The 23270-nt window shown below is 50.2% G+C and overlaps 1 protein-coding gene across 1 annotated transcript in view; it reads right to left on the bottom strand.

Moving 5' to 3' along the window:
* Window positions 1-23270, bottom strand: part of zgc:110329 (uncharacterized protein LOC550500 homolog) — a 213665-nt gene that overhangs the window by 29282 nt on the left and 161113 nt on the right. Inside the window, exon 7 of the mRNA XM_038785594.1 lies at window positions 10250-10366. Coding sequence (XP_038641522.1) covers window positions 10250-10366 — 117 coding nt within the window. The remainder of the gene's footprint in view (window positions 1-10249; window positions 10367-23270) is intronic.

The following is a 23270-nucleotide window of genomic DNA, read 5'->3' as shown; positions in this document are numbered from 1 at the left end:
ATGATTAACCTAGGACAAAAGTTCGGCCCAACATCGTGGGCCGAAGGGCCTGTTCTGTGCTGTATTTCTCTATATATGTGTAGGTTAGGTGGGTTGGCCATGCTAAATCGCCCCTCGATTGAAAAAAAAAAGAATTGGGTACTATGAATTTCAAGAAAAATTAAATTAAATAATTTCAAAGGGGGTTCGGGCAGAAATTTGAGGATGAGGAATTTACAGGATTATGGACAAACAGCAAAGGTTTAAGACGGAGCATGATGTCTGCCCTTTCTAAAGATAGCATAGGCTTCCATCTGTGCTCTACTTTGTGATGATTCTATGAAATCAGAGGCGACCCAAGAACACAAAATCCGCAGCTGAATAATTTCAGGCAAAACACAATCTGGCTTGACTTCTGGGAGCATATATTTCAATGGGAGGAATAACCTTTTCCCATCAGGGAGTTTTGCAATGCAGAGGCTGGACAGGGAGAAATTGTTCCCGCTTATAAAAAGGATCAAAAGCGAGAAGGCACAGATTTAAAGTGATTTGCAAAGCAGCAAATGTGATGTGAGAAAAAACGTTTTCACACAGCCCACTGCCTGGAAGTGTGGTGGAGGCAGCTTCAATCGAGCCGTTCAAGAGGACATTAGATAATAGAATAGAAACAACGTGCAGGGGTATGGGGAGAGGCAAGGGAATGTTCTAATGCTTGTTTGGAGAGCCAGTGAAAACATGATGGGCTGAATGGCCTTGTTCTGTGGCATAACAACTTTGGTGTAGCAGTATTGTGAAGCACTGACAGTCCATACTCTCAATATTCCTTTTTGATGGGAACAGCACTAAAGTTTGATTCCGTTTTATTCATCAATCGCAGTTCTGAATTTTGAGAAAGCATTAAAAATGGACTTCAAACAACCAAATCAGCAATGAGAGGTTATGATAGAGTTGATATACGGAAAGATTATTCCCTCTGCTGACTGGTCGATAGATTGAAAATCCTTGGGAAAAGATCTAGAGGGGAGATGAGGAAGAATCTTTTCACTCAGAGAGCGGTCAGGTTTTTGAATGCTCACCCTGTTCGAAGCTGACTCCAAAAATAATTTCAGGGGTGGCACAATGGTTAGCATTGCTGCCTCGCTGCGCTAAGGTCCCAGGTTCGATCCCGGCCCCGGGTCACTGTCCGTGTGGAGCTTGCACATTTTCCCTGGGTCTGCGTAGATCTCACCCCCACAACCCAAAGATGTGCAGGTTACTGTATGTCCGAATCTACTAAACTTCAAGATTTAGCCTCAAAGAATTTGTTGGAAAAAGCAGTAATATCTGAATGAACGTCTGGCCCTCTGGCTCAATGGCCATTGGAGGAAGACAATGCTGTTGATTCTAACAGACGTGCCGATAAGGACTGGTTTGATCCCTCTTTTGCCTGACAATCTGTTCACGAATGCAAGATTCTTTTTTACTTTGAATTCATTCAGCACCCCTTCCTGCATGCGCAATTTTCAGTTTGATTAACGAAGAACCACACTGATGAAAAGTTAAATATCATAATCGCAAACATTTTGCAAGACTTATAACTGGGCAAACTACAGCCTCCAGATGGAAGCACTTTTCTGCTGGTCCATTCATGGTTCTGCAGTGGAATTGAGCAGGCTAAAGTGAAAACACTCAGGGGGAGAGGTACCAGCAGCTGGTGTCGCTCAGGCGAGCATTTTCCTGCACAAGCCCAGAATTGTTGGTTCAGCTCGAGACCGACGCGAGTTCAGCACATCTAATCTGTGGCTCTTTCTGAAACAGTTGACAGATTCCTGAGTAAGTGCTGTCTGAACTGCTCCTGTGAAGCAACATGTTCCAGCCTGTCAAATGTTTCAACCTGGAATGCTGACCCTGAAATTGAAAAATGGCTCTGCGAAATGGGCAGCAAACGGTTCCGTTGTTGTCTGTAGTGACGATGGCGCTCGGAGATCGAGGCTGAAACACGCCACGGGGAGCTTGATCTTGCGCCTGGTATCGGGCCAAGGAATGCTAAATGGCAACATTTTACAGAAATAGGCTTCATTTCCCAGCGCAGACATTGTTTGTCTTGATGAGCAGAAAGGACCGCAGGAACAGAAGCTAGTTCATAAAATTTACAGTGCCGAGGAAGGCCATTCGGCCCATCGAGTCTGCTGCGGCTCTTGGAAAGAACACCCTACTGAGCCCACACCTCCAACCTATCCCCCTAACCCAGCAACCCAATCTAACCTAAGGGCAATTTATCATGGCCAATCCACCTAACCTGCACAATGTGAACTGTGGGAGGAAACCAAAGCACCCAGAGTAAACCCACACAGACACGGGGAGAACGTGCAGTCTCCGCACAGACAGTGACCCAAGCGGGAATCGAACCTGGGACCCCGGCACTGTGAAGCCACAGTGCTATCCACTTGTGCTACCGTGCTGCCTATTGTTGGAGGCAGCTGTGTTTTCAAATAATGCAAGAAAATTGAACCACAAATCTAAATGGTCAATGTTGTTACAGTAGGACCGATACAAATTCTACTATCCCACCAATTCAAAATGTGTAATTTTTGTACCTGAATACTCATAGCATTCAGCTAAACTAAATGAAGCAATAAATAAAATGACCAAGATACCAATAACTGGAGAATGGTATTTCCTCATTTTAGAAAGGATGGGGAGAATTTTACGGCCCTTCCCTCTGGTGCGATCTTCCAGACCTGCCGAAGGGACTTTTGAACGACTGGTTGTAATTTCCAGCTCCACCTCCGTTGTGATGGGGCTGCAAAATTACACCCGATAACTCAAGTCACTTCAATAAGGGAATGGTTATCTGTAACATGGAGGTACTGTGGTCAAGCATAACCTTGCAGCTAAAACACTTCTTGCGAAGCTACTGCAATGACTTTTTTCGGGTTAATCATTGGCGGTTTTTTGCCATGCAACCAAAGATGCTTCTCTGACCCCTTTGGGTTCTCCAGTAATAGAACATAGAACATAGAACAGTACAGCACAGAACAGGCCCTTCGGCCCTCGATGTTGTGCTGAGCAATTATCACCCTACTCAAACCCACGTATCCACCCTATACCCGTAACCCAACAACCCCCCCCCCCCCCCTTAACCTTACTTTTAAGGACACTACGGGCAATTTATCATGGCCAATCCACCTAACCCGCACATCCTTGGAATGTGGGAGGAAACCGGAGCACCCGGAGGAAACCCACGCACACACGGGGAGGACGTGCAGACTCCACACAGACAGTGACCCAGCCGGGAATCGAACCTGGGACCCTGGAGCTGTGAAGCATTTATGCTAACCACCATGCTACCGTGCTGCCCCTAATGTGGCTCCTTTGTAACAAAGAGGTAGAGGAAAGGCCGAGCTCTTTCCTCAACTATCATGAATATGATCAAGTTGCCTCTGCTGACTTAGCTTTCATGTTTTCATCATGCATGCTGGAGACAGCTTGCTTTCCAAGAGATTTTACTTCTTCCCAAATAATCCCAGAGTGCACCTACTGCAGATAACCTGTTCAGCTAGAAACAGATCAACATCTGATCTTGGGCTGTGAGTAAAATGCCAGTGCATTTACTGTGCTACTTGTGAAAGGGCAGACAGAACTGCAAGCTGTATGTGATGAACCGGATAAAATAGGTACATTTACATGACATGACTTGCGTTTACCCAAGACCTTTTTGAACTCAGTAAGCACTGGTATATTTCTCCCCAACAATGCACGTAGAATTTTAGACTTTACTCAAATTAGAAATTATAGCATTAATATGGCAGTTTTCAACCCGAATTCCATAATGCTGTGACTGCACGGACTGAAACAAGTAGAAAGATCTATTTCTGCTCGTACAGTGAGGAAGCCTCCCTGTGCTCACAATACTGGATTTAGCAGGCATTCTGAACCAACATGTTTATGATCTCACAAGCATTCACAAAACAACTTTTTCTGAGCTTCACATGCATGGCCACACATTCTATTACTGTCATTTCCTACTGGAACTGTTGTTACATCGCCATTTTAAAATGTCAGACCAGCGAAAAAGCTTTTAACGCACTGCTTGTTCAGTCACTTAAACACAGGCCAGTATTTAAGCTGGCTGCCGTACGCTCCTGATGAACATCCGTTACCTGCTTAACACATCTCTGCACCGCAGACTGACTGACGTAAGCATACAATGAGCCCAAGAATTACAATTTAGGAATGTGATGGCCTTTATTGCTACTGGCAGTGTGGCGGTTAACTGCAGGCCAGCTTCAAGCAGATGATACAACTCTATAATTGTCCATCTGGTGATTCTTGTCCTGTGAATGCAGTTTCCAGGAGATATAGGGACAGATATGCCTGGATGTAGTCATAACAACTTGGGTAACGGTGCAAGTAATCCCCCTCCAGTGAAATTGAACTCGACTTGCAACCCTCTTCTTCCGCCCAAAATGCAGAATTGCCTTTAGAATGTGGAGGCTGGGACACGTTAATAGAGTCCTAACGACCTCCACTTATTCTCCCAGCCTCCACTCACACATTCTATACTGGCTACACAAAATGAAAAAAATCTACCCCAACGTTTCGAAGATTTCCTCCATTTCAATCATGTCAAACAAGTGAAAACTCCAGCCGTGTTCATGCTGAATAACAGGAGTGAAGTTCAGAGATTCTGAAGGAGATTAACACATTTGCAGTGAGTTAAGGAGGTCTCATCTCATGCAGTTGACCAAAATCCAAATTTGGTTTCTGAACAAACTGGATTTTAATTGTACAATGTGGAAAAATGTGAAATTGTCCTTGGCAGGAAGAAAAGAAAAGCATTAAATGGAGCATTAAATAAAAAAGCATTGAATACTTAAATGGAGCGAGACTGCAGGGTGGTACAGAGGGGTCAAAGTGTCTGGTACATGAATCATAAAACGTTAGATACAGCAAGTGATTGGGAAGACAAGTGGAGTATTGGTGTTTTGTTGGGTGGGGTTGCTGGGTTATGGGGATAGGGTGGAGGTGTTAACCTTGGGTAAGGTGCTCTTTCCAAGAGCCGGTGCAGACTTGATGGGCCGAATGGCCTCCTTCTGCACTGTAAATTCTATGAAACTTATTGCAAGTCGAATGGAATAGAAAGGCAGGAAAGATTTATTGAAGCTGTCCAGATGTGCGTTTCCCACCACTTGAGTATTTTTAAATGCTATTGGCCACAAGGAGGTATCCCCCTGGTTTCAAAGTGAAGACGTCCAGAGTTTTGCTTATTGCTGGCAGGAAGCGAGTGGACATTTGAATGGCGGAGGCCCAGCCGTGCGAGGGTGGGAAAATCCCGGCCTTTGTGTTTCCAGTAAAGGTCTGGCAGAAGCACCCTCATTCCCACCAGGACTGTCCTATCACCTGAAATACATTAAAACATTTTCAATAACCCACAAGCTGAGTACATGTTACGGGGGACTGGGGTAAGATTGTTCAAATTTCTGATGTATTTGAAGTGCATTTCCCCAGCATTGGGCTTGTGAGTTAGGATGATCATCATGTCTAGTTTATTGCAGGACGTGTGTGTTTCACTGGACTGAAATGAATGCAGATCTGGAGTCAGAACCACTGTAATTTCAGCCTCAAGATACACAATCCAGCTCCTGACTGGTCCAATACCCCACAACATCCCATAAAATATCTATCCAGAATGGAGGCATCCAAATGAAGCCACAAAACGCTCAATTTTCAAAACATTCCCAAGGAATTCAGTTGGCAGCATTGGTCATCCAGGCCGCAGCAGTCAGTTCAGGTCCACTGTCTAAAATCCCGCTTGTACCCATTAAAAAAGAGCAGCTCCAGGTGGTTATGTGATGGACCGCGGGAGTGCTTGCGCTTTCGTGAGCTCCAGCTCTGCTCGTCTTTAAATTCTTCATTTCATCCTGGTGCACATTTCATACTCACTTTTTCTTGAGTTATATGGTTATGCTCTGTCTCTGGGCTGGCGAATCGTCGGGGGGGGGGGGGCGCTGCCAGCAGCCGTCGACCGGCGTGCCGCGATTCCTGCCCCTGCCAAAACCCTGGCGCCAGAGAATTCGGCAGCCGGCGGGGGAAGTATTCACCCCCCACCCCCGGCGATTCTCCGACCCGGCGGGGGGGGGGGGGGGGGGGGGGGGGGGGGGCGTAGAATTCCGCCCCTTGTCTTGGCTGAGAATTCCGGCTCTGTGGTGTGACTCACTTCGAAGGAACATTTCCCCACAGATTGTATACAGGCTATGATCCTATCGCATCCTATTCTCAATGCTTTATTGGAGGTGGCTGAGTGAGTCGAATCATTCCCTCCAGCCTGGGCTTAGGCTGTCGACAGCCTGGGCATCAGAGAGACAGCCATGGTGGAAGTGATGGTGTCTCGCGTTTCCATTGTTGGATTCCTGGAGAGATCCCGAAGCGTGGTCATTGATCCTGCTTTATCCTTTACCTTCTCATGCGACATGGAAGACGTCCCTATCCTGTGGTTCTACAGTAACCTGAACATTACTCCCTGTTGATCATGTTGTTGGCTTTTTGTTGCTGTCTTTTTTCCTGGAGGGGATTGCGAAAGGTGAAGCGTGATGGCCAGTGCCATTGATTATCCTGTTCCCGCAAAATCATTTAGAGTCAATTATGAGAAGTGTGATTTGTGCACAGTTTTACTCCTTCTGGCCTTCTGGGTATTGTGACTAACTTGACTTTCCCTCCAGTGTTCTTAATTTTTGTGAGTCACCTTTTTGTTGATTGAGTGGTCTGTTCTTCTCTTCAATGGCTGACCGTTGTCATCTGGTGGGATAGTTCTGCTCGGTTTTTTTTTTTTGCCCAACTCTTCCTTTCTACCTTGGGAAGCCCTGAAGGCTTGACCATAGTCTGAATGTGTTGTTGTTGTTGCCGGTCCTCTCTTCTTCTCCTCTCTGAGCGATTTTGAGTCTGTCTTGCGCCTGGTTTTTGGAGTTTGTTGTATAGTTATGGGTGTAACTTTCCTTAGATCTGGGGTTTCCGTGTGTTTTCTTCTGTCTTTGTAATGGTGGGTGGGACAAATCCGCTCTTGGTTCCTACATGAGTGAAGATGAGTCTGGTATCCAGACCAGAAAGAGGAAGCTGAGTTGGGCCATTGGTGCCATTGGCACTGCTTGAGTTGAGGGCGATGTGCAATCGATCATGGCGTGGGAATCTATCTTGATTTCTCGTGATGATTGCGGGTGTGTGCAGAGTAGGAGGGTATGCACCTTTTTGTCATGTTTTCATGATCCTATCCTGTTCCCCCCTTGCTGATTTGCATATTCAATTGAGCATTCCTCAGTTGAATATGTCTACGGAGGACCTAACCAATGCCCGGGATTGATACTCTATAAGAGTATCTAGTTCTGCCTAATGATTGGATTGAGCCAGTTGTGATGTTGTTCCATTCTGTATACATGTAGGATAAGCCATTTTTTGTCTTACGTCTCTTACTGGCTGGAAACATTTGTTCTGACTCACAACCCCCTGTGTGAATTCAGGAGGAGGCTTTGTCTGTGCTGCCTGGCATGTTTGATCAGATGAAGCAATTCATTACATACGCACCAACCATTATTAAGAATAAAGCATAGACCTTAGAATACAACAGCCGTGATCCAATTTAACGGGTCTTTGAAATATCATATCTGTCATGTCAAATCTTCAATACCATTACACCCATGCAATGTACACAATCTTTATTCAATGAGAGCATTCTTTCAGTTTAGCTTTTGCTCATCAGGGAATAAGGGCGTGCTAACTTTGTGTCTGCAATATTACTGCTTTCACTTGGTCTTTCTACTTTTCTAATAAGGCTTGTAAAATTCTTCCTACAACTGCAGAGTCCATTCAGTATGAGTGAACTGAAGAGTATTTCCTCATGGATTCTCGTGGTATTACTCAATAACTGCTGGTACAAAAGGACAGATTGTCCTGTACAGTTTATCCACTACCTCATTTGAGACTTTCAATGTTCAGGGTTTTGTTAAAGATCTAGATTCGACTCTGAGTCATTGCCCTCACAAATTTGTTCATTCAGTTCACCAAGGGAGAGGATGAAGAACAGAGAAATCCACCTGAAATAAAATTCATTGTACAAATTGAACGTTCAGTCTCAACAAATACCGCATCAAATTCCATCGAGCAAGTTAGATAGTGGGCGCGATCTAATGGCCGCACCGTGCCTGACGTTGCTCGCAGCCACCTCGCGAGTGGTGTTGTGATCTGGATCCTGCCCACAGTGGGTGGGGTGCTGATTTGCATATTCGATTGAGCATGCCTCAGTTGAATATGTCTACGGAGGACCTAACCAATGCCCGGGATTGAACTCCTTCGCCTTCGAGACTGGGCACCATCTAGCACTGATCTCCACAAACGTGGACCGGGCGTAATGGCATTTAGGGGTAGTCCACCAGGTGATTGGAGGCCCCCAGGTGGTTGGCCTCTGGGCAGGGTGGGTACCCTAGCACTGCCAATGCCACCCTGGCACTGTCAGATTGCCAGGTTGGCAGTGCCAAGGTGCCCAGATGGCATCTTGTTCCTACCAGGGATTGGGCCCAGAGGTGCCCTGGCCTTAAGAGGTAGGGTGAGGGGGGGGAGGGCTCTAGGCCCCCTAATCGATATGTTAGGGTGCTTGGGAGGGTCCGGTGGGCGCATTGAGGAGTTGAGAGATTGGGGGACCATCTTCCTGGATGGGCGAACAGATCTTCTCAGTGCAGGAAATGAAGCTAACAGCACCCTCGGTGGGGCATTCCTTGCCGAGGCAGAAACAAAACCAGAGTCCAATTGAATAGCAGGGTTGTTCTCGGCACTGCAAGCACCAGGAAACACGCCCACAAATGGACTGTGTTTTTCCCGTTAAATCATGCCCAATATGTTTTTTCTTTAATAATCATGTTTTCTCTCACTCTGTTCCCATTCAGCTGTGTTCAACAGTAAGAGCATTTTTGAGACGGTGAACATATCATATGTTTTGGAATATTTCCCCACAGATTGTATACAGACTATGACAGGCTGATTTGCTCAATGTTGCTTGCAGTGCATGGAGTGACAGTAAGATTTGAAGTGGCTCAAGATGCTTCAGAACAATTTCTAAATTGCACTGTGTGTTTCATCTGGATAACTTGCAATGCCAGTCATGATTAAAGTTTACATTTGAAAATCCATAATCCCCCACGAATTCATAAGATCCCTCCACATACCAGATATATCAAGGAAGGCCATTCTCTTTGTAAAACAGCGCGGGTACAATAGAATTTTATCCTTTAAAATGTAGAATTGATACTGCATTCCAGTGCACCCCTGACACATTACTGGGAGCTGCACAGACCATTCAGAAGTCACCAGTGCCAACCAGGTGCTCAGAACTGCCTGAGACCCCGCAATGGAGTGAGAACCCTGAGATGTGTAACTGGGTCCTGTGGAAATACTGCTGTTATGCTGAATAAACGTCTTATGAATTCTTTGAACTCACTTAGCCGTTTACTTCAAATAGATTATGTGTTGTCAAATACATTAAATGAGCCTACAATCTCTGGTAAATACAAAAGTAGTAAAAGTGTATTCCATGCTTGATCAATTGTTAATTTTAAATCAGAAATGAACAGTTTTTTTGTTATTGAATGTTAGAGAATCATAAAATATACAGTGCGGAAGGAGGCCATTCGACCCATCGAGTCTGCACCGTCCCTTGCAAAGAACACCCTACCTCAACCCACACTTCCACCCTATCCCCGTAACCCAGTAATCCCACCCAACCTTTTTTGGACACTAAGGGCAATTGATTGTGGCCAATCCACCTAACCTGCACATCTTTAGATGTGGGAGGAAGCCGGAGCACCCGGAGGAAACCCACGCAGTCACGGGGAGAACGTGCAGACTCCACACAAGCAGGAATCGAACGTTGGGCCCCTGGAGCTGTGAAGCAACTGTGCTAACCACTGTGATACCGTGCCCCCCCGATGGGTTATGGTGTAATGGTGGGTATATTGAGTTAGGTTGCCACGGTCTCAATGAATGGCAGAACTTGTGAAATGGCTGACCCCGTTTCTAGCTTTCTATTTCATACCTGTTGGCTGCCGGTTCTGATGAATCAGAAATCTGTTCAAAATGAAGAGCTCCATTGTTCATAAATGTCAATGATTCAGAATTTTGCGCAAAATCACTCGCATTGTTACAAGCATCCAAGGATTCTATTACCAATATATTAGTCATTCTTTTCTTCTTTAGCCTCATTATAGAAAGAGGCTTAACAGCGCGTCAACATGAACCAAGAGATTACCTGTGGCAGGAATAATGCGGCAAGAAGTCCCACTGTGATACCAATGTTATCCTCGAACCACAGGCTGACAGCGTCAACACAGCCTCGGACATAGATGATTGTATCAACCTCGAAACGCTGTGTATCAAACCATAACAAAAACAGATCAACAGTGTGCACAACGATTTCTCCTCAAACCATTTATTACCGAATCTGGACTCAGCTCACCTGTTTTTGGAGGTTAAATTCCCCCCTTGCACGTCTCAGTGGGGATTCTCTTATCTGACTGGCTGAGAATCCCTGTTGTCCCTCACTCACTGATGCGACAGATGTCCTGTAGAGGCCATGTTGGAGAGGGCACCAAAATTGAGCATATCTTTTTTGGAAGCCTGAGAAAACCTAGTGAGCTACCACTGAGGCAAGGCGAATGTAGTTCCTTGCTTCCTGACAGCAAAATCCTTTATCCATTTGACTTATTTTTAACCCTGCCCTACTCCAATTTATTCAGCTGATTCACCTCTTCTAAAGGGGACAAGTCATTCTAACCCTTCCTGAAGGGATGGAAGTTCAGTGACTAGCTAAATGTGAACAAAATCTGAACAAATATGGCCAATGCTTCTGTGGTGAATGTAACTTAGTAATTCACACTGTATTTACCAATACCACTGTAAGCGCAGTAACGTTATCCGACCACTAGGGGGAGTAGCTCTGGGAATGCTCAGGAGTTTGTACAGGGCTCCACCCGTGACTCCTCCCCCTGGACTGCTGTATAAATACCCTTGTCCAGAGCTAGCCTGCAGTTCATTAAGAGTTCAACGGGTAACAGGCTGGCTCTGTAGTAAGTAGATTAAAACCACTGTTCATATCTTAAAGCACGTAGAACATAGAACATAAAAACATAAGAACATAAGAACTAGGAGCAGGAGTAGGCCATCTGGCCCCTCGAGCCTGCTCCGCCATTCAATTAGATCATGGCTGATCTTTTGTGGACTCAGCTCCACTTTCCGGCCCGAACACCATAACCCTTAATCCCTTTATTCTTCAAAAACCTATCTATCTTTACCTTAAAAACATGTAATGAAGGAGCCTCAACTGCTTCACTGGGCAAGGAATTCCATAGATTCACAACCCTTTGTTGTAGAACAGGCCCTTCGGCCCTCAATGTTGTGCCGAGCCATGATCACCCTACTCAAACCCACGTATCCACCCTATACCCGTAACCCAACAACCCCCCCTTAACCTTACTTTTTATTAGGACACTACGGGCAATTTAGCATGGCCAATCCACCTAACCCGCACATCTTTGGACTGTGGGAGGAAACCGGAGCACCCGGAGGAAACCCACGCACACAGGGGGAGGACGTGCAGACTCCACACAGACAGTGACCCAGCCGGGAATCGAACCTGGGACCCTGGAGCTGTGAAGCATTTATGCTAACCACCATGCTACCCTGCTGCCCACGTGTCTAGTGAATTGATGGTTCCATCAATTTAATCTACTTAAGAACAGTCAGAATCGATCATGGAATTAGCCCTCAAGCCTGGACGCCTGGAACTCGACCCACAGGATGCAGAGGCAAAATAAATCTTCTCCCACTGGCTGCGGTGCTTTAAGGCCTACCTGGCAGAAGCGAGCACAGCCGAAACAACAGAAGAACAGAAGTTAAGTCTACTGCACGCGAGGGTGAGCCACAGAATCTCTACGCAACTAAACTCGGCCGGTTCATATACTGCAGCGCTAGCGATACTCGATAAGATGTATGTAAGGCCCATTAATTAAGTTTATGCACGCCATGTGTTCACGACTTGCCGCCAGCAGCCGACAGAATCACTCGCCGAATTTTTAAGAGAGCTCAATAATCTATCAAATGACTGTAACTACCAAGCGGTTACCGCGGCTGAACATAGAGAACTTGCTGTACGCGATGTTTTTGTAGCGGGCCTCAGGTCTAATTATGTGCGCCAACGACTGCTGGAAAAGGGGGCCCCAAGACTTAGAAAAAACTGAGGAAATTGCGACCACGATGGAGGTCTCCTTCCGCAGCCTCACCTCGTTCCCCGCGGACCCCGCGACCCAATCATGGGCCCCCGACCAGCGACTCCCCCAGGCCTATGCCACGCAGCCGCCCAGCCACCATGCTGCTCCATCCAGCCACCATGCTGCCCCAGCCAGCCACCATGCTGCTCCAGCCAGCCACCATGCTGCCCCAGCCAGCCACCATGCTGCCCCAGCCAGCCACCATGCTGCCCCAGCCAGCCACCATGCTGCTCCAGCCAGCCACCATGCTGCCCCAGCCAGCCACCATGCTGCTCCAGCCACTATGCTGCCCCAGCCAGCCACCATGCTGCTCCAGCCAGCCACCATGCTGCCCCAGCCAGCCACCATGCTGCCCCAGCCAGCCACCATGCTGCCCCAGCCAGCCACCATGCTGCCCCAGCCAGCCTCCATGCTGCTCCAGCCAGCCACCATGCTGCTCCAGCCAGCCACCATGCTGCTCCAGCCAGCCACCATGCTGCCCCAGCCACTATGCTGCCCCAGCCAGCCACCATGCTGCTCCAGCCACTATGCTGCCCCAGCCAGCCACCATGCTGCCCCAGCCACTATGCTGCCCCAGCCACCATGCTGCCCCAGCCAGCCACCATGCTGCTCCAGCCAGCCACCATGCTGCCCCAGCCAGCCACCATGCTGCCCCAGCCAGCCACCATGCTGCCCCAGCCACTATGCTGCCCCAGCCACCATGCTGCCCCAGCCAGCCACCATGCTGCCCCAGCCAGCCACCATGCTGCTCCAGCCAGCCACCATGCTGCTCCAGCCAGCCACCATGCTGCTCCAGCCAGCCACCATGCTGCCCCAGCCAGCCACCATGCTGCCCCAGCCAGCCACCATGCTGCTCCAGCCAGCCACTTTGCTGCTCCAGCCAGCCACCATGCTGCCCCAGCCAGCCACCATGCTGCTCCAGCCACTATGCTGCTCCAGCCACCATGCTGTTCCATCCAGCCACTATGCTGCCCCAGCCAGCCACCATGCTGCTCCAGCCACCATGCTGCTCCAGCCACCATGCTGCCCCAGCCAGCCACTATGCTGCTCCAGCCAGCCACTATGCTGCTCCAGCCAGCCACCATGCTGCCCCAGCCAGCCACTATGCTGCTCCAGCCAGCCACTATGCTGCTCCAGCCAGCCACCATGCTGCCCCAGCCACTATGCTGCTCCAGCCAGCCACTATACTGCTCCAGCCAGCCACTATGCTGCTCCAGCCAGCCACCATGCTGCTCCAGCCAGCCACTATGCTGCTGCAGCCAGCCACTATACTGCTCCAGCCAGCCACAATGCTGCTCCAGCCAGCCACTATGCTGCTCCAGCCAGCCACTATACTGCTCCAGCCAGCCACTATGCTGCTCCAGCCTGCCATTTCTGCGGCCAGAAACAGCACCCGCGGCAGCACTGCCCGGCCCGCAACGCGACCTGCAGCAGCTGCGGGCGGAAAGGGCATTACGCGAGAGTGTGCCTCACTAAAAGGGCCCCAGCTTCCAACTTCCCAGCGGTACGAAGTAATCGCTCCCCACACCCGCAGGCCCGCGGGGCCTGAAATGCTGCGGCCTATGCCCCGACCCCGCCCCCTCCCACCACGTGCGATCCATGGGGGCCGTCATCTTGGCAAACCTCCACCACGCTGCCGGCCACGTGCCATCTTCCTCGCCGCCCGCCACGTCCGATCCACGGGCCCGATCGGCATCTCCGCGCTCGGACAACTCAATGGAAGAGTACGGCCTCCCCGGGCGCTCGTCACGCGGTCCGCAACTCGGCGCAGTCACCCCGGATCAATCACGCCTGAAGCATCTGCGAATTTCGATGGCAGAGGTCCAAATCAACGGGTACAAGACGCCATGCCTTTTCGACTCCGGGAGCACTGAGAGCTTCATACATCCAGATCTGGTAAGACGCTGTTCGCTCCCTGTTTTTCGCGTGCGGCAAACTATCTCGCTCGCTTCAGGCTCCCATTCTGTCCAGATCCCGGGACGCACCACCGCGACACTCACAATCCGAGGCGCTAGCTACTCAAAATTTTAACTCTACGTTTTGCCCGACCTCTGCGCGCCATTCTTATTAGGCCTAGATTTTCAATGTAACCTTAGGAGCCTCACCCTCAGCTTCGGCGGGCCCCTGCCCCCACTCACTATCTGCAGCCTCGCTACGCTGCGAATCCCCCCCTCCTCTCTTCGCCAATCTCACAAAGGACTGTAAACCCGTAGCCACTCGTAGCAGGCGGTACAGCCTACAGGATAGGGTATTTATCAGAACAGAGGTCCGAAGACTTCTCAGTGAGGGGATTATAGAGGCCAGCAATAGTCCCTGGAGAGCTCAGGTGGTGGTCGTTAAGACCGGGGGAAAATTCCGCATGGTTGTCAACTATAGTCAGACCATAAATAGATTTACGCTCCTCGACACGTATCCCCTCCCCAGGATTGCAGACATGGTCAATCAGATCACCCAGTACCGCCTCTTTTCCACGGTGGATCTGAAGTCTGCATACCACCAGCTCCCAATCCGCCCGGAGGACCGCCACTACACGGCATTCGAGGCCGATGGCCACCTCTTCAATTTCCTCCGGGTCCCCTTCGGCGACACTAATGGGGTCTCGGTGTTCCAACGAGCAATGGACTGAATAGTGGACCAGTACGGGCTGCGGGCCACGTTTCCGTACTTGGACAATGTCACCATCTGCGGCTATGACCAGCAGGACCACGACGCCAACCTCTACCGTTTTCTCCAGAAGGCTCAGAAATTAAACCTCACTTATAACAAGGAGAAATGCGTTTTCCGCACAAACAGACTGGCCATCCTCGGCTACGTCGTGGAAAACGGAGTCCTGGGCCCAGACCCGGACCGTATGCGCCCCCTCTTAGACCTCCCCCTCCCCCATGGCCCCAAGGCCCTCAAACGGTGCTTGGGCTTCTTCTCCTACTACGCCCAGTGGGTCCCTCAATATGCGGACAAAGCCCGCCTACTCTTTAAGGCCACACGTTTCCCCTGTCAGCCGAGGCATGCCAGGCCTTCAAAACGGCATCAAGGAGGACATCGCCAAAGTGGCCATGCGGGAGGTGGATGAATCCACTCCATTCCAGGATGAGAGCGACGCCTCAGAGGTAGCTCTAGCAGCCACACTAAATCAGGCAGGGAAACCAGTCGCATTTTTCTCCCGTACCCTCTCCGCTTCAGAACTCCGACACTCCTCAGTCGAGAAAGAAGCACAAGCCATTGTGGAGGCTATTCGTTACTGGAGGCACTACCTCGCAGGTAGGAGGTTCACCCTCATCACCGACCAAACATCGGTTGCCTTCATGTTTGACAACTCGCAAAGGGGCAAAATAAAAAATGATAAAATTCTTCGGTGGAGGATCGAGCTCTCCACCTATAGCTACGATATTAAGTATCGACCCGGGAAGCTCAATGAGCCTCCGGATGCCCTATCGCGCCAGCGTGCAGATTGATCGACTGAAAGTCATCCACAACGACCTCTGCCACCCGGGGGTCACCCGGCTCGCCCACTACATCAGAGCCCGAAACCTGCCTTTCTCCAACGAGGAGGTAAAAGCGGTCACCAGGGACTGCCCGATCTGTGCGGAGTGCAAACTGCACTTCTATAGACCAGACAGGGCCCACCTGGTCAAGGCTTCTAGGCCCTTTGAACACCTCGCGATTGTTTTCAAAGGGCCACTCCCCTCAACTAACAAGAACGTTTACTTTCTAAACGTTGTAGATGAGTTCTCCCGTTTCCCCTTTGCTATCCTGTGCCCCGACATGACCTCCCACACAGTCATTAGGGCCCTGCATAGCATCTTCACCCTGTTTGGTTTCCCCAGCTACGTACACAGCGACCGGGGTTCGTCCTTCATGAGCGACGAGCTGAGTCAGTATCTGCTCGACAAGGGCATTGCCTCGAGCAGGACTACCAGCTACAACCCCAGGCAGGACGGGCAGGTGGAGAGGGAGAATGCGACGGTCTGTAAGACCGTCCTACTGAACCTCCGGTCTAGAAAGTTCAAAGTCTCCCAGTGGCAGGAAGTCCTCCCAGACGCGCTCCACGCTATTAGGTCCCTTTTGTGCACAGTGACCAATCAGACCCCTCACGAGAGGCTCTTCATTTTTTTCCAGGGGCACTACCACGGGGGTCTCACTTCTGGCATGGCTGAGGACTCCGGGCCCCGTACTCCTGAGGAAACACGTCAGGGCACACAAAACCGACCCCCTTGTTGAGAAGGTGTGCCTGCTCCACTCCAACCCCCAGTACGCCTTCATCGAATTCCCTGACGGCCAGCAGGACACAGTATCCCTCCGGGATCTGGCACCCGCCGAATCCAGCGCCCCCTCTACACCCACAGAAGGACCCGTCACCCTACACCCCATGCTGCCGCCCCCTCACGCTCCCAAGCCCATGAGCTCGCTCCACCAGTTCCGTGCACCCGCGCCGGCCAGCCCCCAGCGGGTGCACGGCCCCCAGTCCCCGGTCGAACCAGAGGAGTATGAAGCTCGGACACAACCCTCCCTGGAGTCCGCCATCGTACCCCAGCACACAACACCCATCCAGCCACCCAGAACGAGCAACAATGGTTCCATCAGTAGAGGGGGAATGGAGGACTTCCTAAACAAATTGAGGTTCCCAGGAGGGGCTGGTAGAAGGGCTGGGGGCGCCAATAGGGCTAGAGGAGCTAGTCAAGGGAATAGGTCAGATGCAAGCGGGGAAGGCGCCGGGGCCAGATGGGTTCCCGGTGGAATTCTACAAGAAAAATGTGGACTTGGTGGGACCGGTACTGGTACGAGCCTTTAATGAGGCGCGAGAGGGGGGGGTTCTGCCCCCGACAATGTCGCAGGCTCTGATCTCCCTGATACTGAAGCGGGATAAAGACCCCGTGCAGTGCGGGTCCTACAGGCCTATCTCGCTTCTGAACGTGGATGCCAAGTTGCTGGCAAAGATCCTGGCAGCTAGAATAGAGGATTGTGTGCCAGGGGTAATCCATGAGGACCAGACGGGGTTCGTGAAGGGGCGGCAGCTCAACACGAACGTGCGGAGATTGCTGAATGTAATTATGATGCCGGCAGTGGAGGGGGAGGCTGAGATAGTGGTAGCGCTGGACGCGGAGAAGGCATTCGATAGGGTGGAGTGGGAGTACCCGTGGGAGACGTTGGAACGGTTTGGGTTTGGGGAAGGGTTTATTAAGTGGGTGAAGTTGCTCTACTCGGCCCCGACGGCGAGTGTAGTGACAAACGGGAGGAGGTCGGAGTATTTCGGGCTCCACCGAGGGACCAGGCAGGGATGTCCCCTATCCCCCCTACTTTTCGCACTGGCGATCGAACCGTTGGCGATGGCACTGAGGGGTTCAGGGGGGTGGAGAGGACTGACTAGGGGAGGGGAGGAACATCGAGTATCGCTGTATGCGGATGATCTACTGCTGTACGTGGCAGACCCAGAAGGGGGAATGCCGGAGATAATGGAACTATTAGCAGAGTTTGGGGACTTTTCGGGGTACAAACTAAATTTGGGCAAAAGCGAGGTTTTTGTGATACACCCGGGGGACCAGGGAGAGGGTATTGGGAGACTCCCCTTCAAGCGAGCAGGAAAGAGCTTTAGGTACTTAGGGGTGCAGGTGGCAAGGAACTGGGGGACCCTCCACAAGTTGAACTTTTCCAGGCTGGTGGAACAGATGGAGGAGGAATTTAAGAGGTGGGACATGGTACCGCTGTCGCTGGCGGGGAGGGTGCAGTCAATCAAAATGACGGTCCTCCCAAGGTTCCTGTTTTTATTTCAGTGCTTGCCCATCTTCCTCCCTAGGGCCTTCTTCAAAAAGGTGACGAGTAGCATCATGAGCTACGTGTGGGCGCACAGCACCCCAAGGGTGAGGAGGGTCTTTTTGGAGCGGAGTAGGGACAGTGGAGGGCTGGCACTACCCAATCTCTCGGGGTATTACTGGGCGGCAAATGTGTCAATGGTGCGCAAGTGGATGATGGAAGGGGAGGGGGCAGCTTGGAAACGAATGGAGAGGGCGTCCTGTGGCAACACAAGCCTGGGGGCCCTAGTAACGGCACCATGGCCGCTCCCCCCCACGAGGTACACCACGAGCCCGGTGGTGGCGGCCACCCTCAAGATATGGGGGCAGTGGAGGCGACACAGGGGGGAAATGGGAGGTCTGTTGGCGGCGCCAATAAGAGGGAACCATAGATTCATCCCGGGGAACATCGACGGGGGATTTCAGAGCTGGTACAGGGTGGGCATACGGCAGCTGAAGGACCTGTTTATAGAGGGGAGGTTTGCGAGCCTGGGAGGGCTGGAGGAGAAGTTTGAGCTCCCCCCGGGAAACATGTTCAGATATTTACAAGTGAAGGCATTTGCTAGACGGCAGGTGGAGGGGTTCCCCCTGCTCCCCAGTAAGGGGGCGAGTGATAGGGTGCTCTCGGGGGTCTGGGTCGGAGGGGGGAAGATATCAGACATCTACAAGATAATGCAGGAGGTGGAAGAAGCATCAGGGGAGGAGCTGAAAGCCAAGTGGGAAGGGGAGCTGGGAGAGCAGATAGAAGACGGGACGTGGGCGGATGCACTGGAGAAGGTCAATTCTTCCTCCTCGTGTGCGAGGCTGAGCCTCATTCAATTTAAGGTGCTGCATAGAGCTCACATGACGGGGACAAGGATGAGCCGGTTCTTTGGGGGTGAGGACAGGTGTGTCAGATGTCTGGGAAGCCCAGCGAACCATGTGCATATGTTCTGGGCATGTCCGGTGCTGGAAGGGTTCTGGAAGGGGGTGGCAAGGACGGTGTCGAAGGTGGTGGGGTCCAGGGTCAAACCAGGATGGGGGCTTGCGATCTTTGGGGTCGGGGTAGAACCGGGGGTACAGGAGGCTAGGGAGGCCGGAATACTGGCCTTTGCGTCCCTAGTGGCTCGACGAAGGATATTAATTCAATGGAAGGACGCGAGGCCTCCAAGCGTTGAAACTTGGATTAACGATATGGCTAGCTATATTCAGCTAGAAAGGATCAAATTTGCCCTGAGAGGGTCGGTACAGGGATTCTCCAGGCGGTGGCAACCTTTCCTTGACTTTTTGGATCAGAGATAGACGTTCGGGGTCGTGGCAGCAGCAACCCGGGGGGGGGGGGGGGGGGGAGGGAGGGGGGGGGGGAGGGGAGGGGGGGGGGAGGGGGGGGGGGGAGGGGAGGGGGGGCAGCAATGGTCGTGGGGGGACATGCACGACTGTAACGCGGGCAAGTCTGCTCGCTGCTCATGTCTGAAACTGTAGGCTGCCTTGTTTGTTAAGTTGTTGCTTGGGGGGGGGGAGGACTGGTGCGCGCGAGAGGGCGGGCGAGGGAGGGATATTTGCCTAGAGGGATTGTGTTGTATATAATTTAAAAAATAGCAGGGGCAAATGTTTGTATGGAAAAACTCTTTCAATAAAAATTATTTTAAAAAAAAAGGTTCCATCAGCTTCTTTGCTGCAATTCAAACTGTCGCAAAGAAATATAACTGTAATAATGTGGCACACACACACAAACATTTGCACATAAAACGTACACTCACACGCAAACGCTTGCATACACACAAACACTTGCACACAAAACGTACAGACATACGCAAACGCTTGCACACGCACAAACATTTGCACACAAAACGTACACTCATACGCAAACGCTTGCGTACACACAAACACTTGCACACAAAATGTATAAGCAAACACTTACACACACAAATACTTACACAAAAAAACATACACACACACAAACACTTGCACACAATCACTTACACACAAAATGTATACACACCCACAGAGACAAACACTTGCACACACTTACACTCACAGACACAAACAAACAAAACCTTCTTATCACTTACACACACATACTTACACACACCCAAATACTTACACACACATACTTACACACACCCAAATACTTACACACACACATACACCTGCATACATACTTACACACACTCACATAAACACTGGTACACAAACATTTACACACACACACAAAAACACACATGTGCATGCTCACACCTTACACACAATGTTTACATACACCCACACACACTCACACTTAGACACACACACACACACATGTAAGCGAGCATCTGGAAAGGCATCGATGGATTCCCAGTGGAGCCCCGATTTTGTGGATTTTACAATAGGTCCACATTTCCAAGAACAGGAGGGATTTCCAACTGCTCGAAGCAGTTAAGGTGATGTTCAAAGTTGACCATCCAGGTTTCTGGTGAAATATTTATCTTGTTTGCTTCGTGTAAAGACCAGGAGGACTGTTTTCAGCTATTTGAAACTGAAACTTATTATTTCACATGTTTCTGCAGTGGGCTTAAACATAAAACTCAGAGCACCTCTCACCTCAATTACAGCAACCAGCAGACTGCACTATCGAGAAAGTTATTACTATTACATTACTGTTCCTGATACCTGCGTTATATTGAACTTCTGTTTGAGATCTGTCACTTCTTCCCAAGAAACAATTTCACCTGCGGTGTGACATCATTTACCGGCATGTAGAGAACGTGCCTTTGATCCAGCCAATTCATTTTCACTGCGGTCACACGTTTCCTTCAGCTCTGTTGCTCTGCAAAACTCTCTTATCAACTTTTCCCTGGAGCCTGAAAGTCTTTCCATCAGATGCGGCTCAGAGAGAATCGTTTTCTCTCCTGAGTCAGGAGACCTCCCACCTTCTCTTCTTCAGCAAGATCTCCATGGAATTTCTTTTTAGAATTCCACTTGAGAGGTCAGATAGAAAGGGGGCATCCGACATGCAGCACCCCTTCAGTACTACACTGTTATGATATGATTGCATGCACCATTAAGGTCATTAAACTGCAGTCAATCATTGCATACATTGACAGATTTACTGTAGTAGGGGCTGGTTTAGCTCACTCGGCTAAATCGCTGGCTTTTAAAGCAGACCAAGCAGGCCAGCAGCACGGTTTGATTCCCGTACCAGCCTCCCCGGACAGGCGCCGGAATGTGGCGACTAGGGGCTTTTCACAGTAATTTCATTGAAGCCTACTCGTGACAATAGGCGATTTTCATTTTTCATTAGTAGTCCCATGACTTACAGCCAGTCTTCAAGCAGCAGGGTAGAGATTAGATATACTATACTTAGCCTCATGGTGAATACTATATATACAGTCTAATCTTCAAATAAAGACCCATATTATTATTTCACCAATCCTTACACATGATTGGTATGTCCACATTGAAGAGAAGAAGGGAACATCCCATTGGACTACAAGTCAGGATTACCTGCGTACAGTTCTGGTGTGGGACTTGAATGTTTAACCTTATGATTCAGGGACAAAAGTGTTATCTACTGAGCCTAATCTGACATTTGAGGGTTCACAGGCTCTGTAATGAACTCCAATTGGCTTTATTGGTTGGCCAATTGGAGTATGAGCTCCCTCAATGATAGTTCATTGAGGGGGCCCATATAATCACCTGTGTAGGCTTTGTGAGCCAGTCTTAAGTTGACTGGACTGTTAGCAGCACTGTTTGTAGCTGCTCCTGTAATATCGTTATTGTAAATAAATATTGGTGTGGTGACGGAACTCCTGCCTCCCGTGGATTACTACAGTGGCGACGAGGTAAACTACGAATTTTGCGGAGACCAGCTGCCGCACTCGGAGGGTAAGCCTTGCCATTTTTAAAATGCCGTTTTTTGGGAGGTTAGAGGCATTCGATCCGGCTATTGAGGACTGGTCCCAGTATGTGGAGAGAATGTGTTACTTCTTCCGGGCAAATGATATACTGACGGACAAAGAGACAGCTTATCCTGCTGTCGGCGTGCGGCCCCTCCGCTTTCGCCATTATACGTAGTCTGACTTATCCCGATGCGCCGGACACGAAAACTTTCCAAGAAGTAACGGAATTGGTGAAAGAGCACTACGACCCAAAACCACCCCTCATTTTGCGTAGGTACAGATTCTACACAGCGAAGCGGCAAGACAGGGAGTCAGTCACGAACATCTTGACCTGCCTGAGTAGGCTGGCAGAAAAATGTGAGTTCGGCCCAACGCTAAATGAAATGCTTCGGGTCCGGTTAGTGCAGGGGTGGGCAAACTACGGCCCACGGGCCGCATGCGGCCCGCCAAAGGTATTTCTGCGGCCCACCAAGTCATTAAAAAAAAAGAAATTTTTTTTTTAAGGTTAATGTGGGGGGGGGGGGGGGGGGGGGGGGGGGCTGTTGGGTTACTTACTGGTATAGGGTGGATACGTTGACTTGAGTAGGGTGATCATTGCTCGGCACAACGTCGAGGGCCGAAGGGCCTGTTCTGTGCTGTACTGTTCTATGTTCTATATGAGGCGCCCAGAATCACAACCGGGTGAAGTAATTATTTTACTTAATATACTATGCGGCCCTTTGTGAATTGTGAATTTCTGAATGTGGCCCTTGCACGGAAAAGTTTGCCCACCCCTGGGTTAGTGTGTGGTATAAACGACCTCACAATACAGAAACGCCTGTTGGTGGAAACGGAGCTAGACTGCAGGCAGGCGTTACAGCTCGCACTGTCCCTAGAAAAGGCAGCATGTGGGGCGCAGGAACTACAGGGCACGCCAATGGAGGTAGATACCTGTGAGAGGGACTACCACAATGGGTCCTGCTACCAGATAGCCGCTCTCAGGAAAAACCTGAGGAATAGAGGGAAAAAGGAAAACCCCAGAACTGCCCCCAAGTCTGCCAGGACTAACTGGAGACAGAGGGAAGTACCGGCTGAGGCTCCCCCAACAGAGAAGGGACCAAATAACCGTAGAAGATGGTATCCTATTATGGGGAGCCCGGGTAATCGTGCCAGCTCAGGGCCGTCAGGCAATCTTAACTGAGTTACATCACGGACACCCAGGGGTGTCTAAAATGAAGATGCTAGCTCGAAGCTACGTTTGGTGGCCAGGTTTGGACACAGACATAGCAGCCTTGGTACGTCGGTGCCAGGAGTGCCAACAGGGGCAAAGAGTGCCACCAGCGGCACCATTGCATCCGTGGGAATGGCCAGGCAGACCGTGG

Source organism: Scyliorhinus canicula, chromosome 26 (genome assembly GCF_902713615.1).
Source record: "Scyliorhinus canicula chromosome 26, sScyCan1.1, whole genome shotgun sequence".
In the NCBI taxonomy this organism is placed as follows: domain Eukaryota; kingdom Metazoa; phylum Chordata; class Chondrichthyes; order Carcharhiniformes; family Scyliorhinidae; genus Scyliorhinus; species Scyliorhinus canicula.
This window is presented reverse-complemented; position numbering and strand designations above follow the sequence as displayed.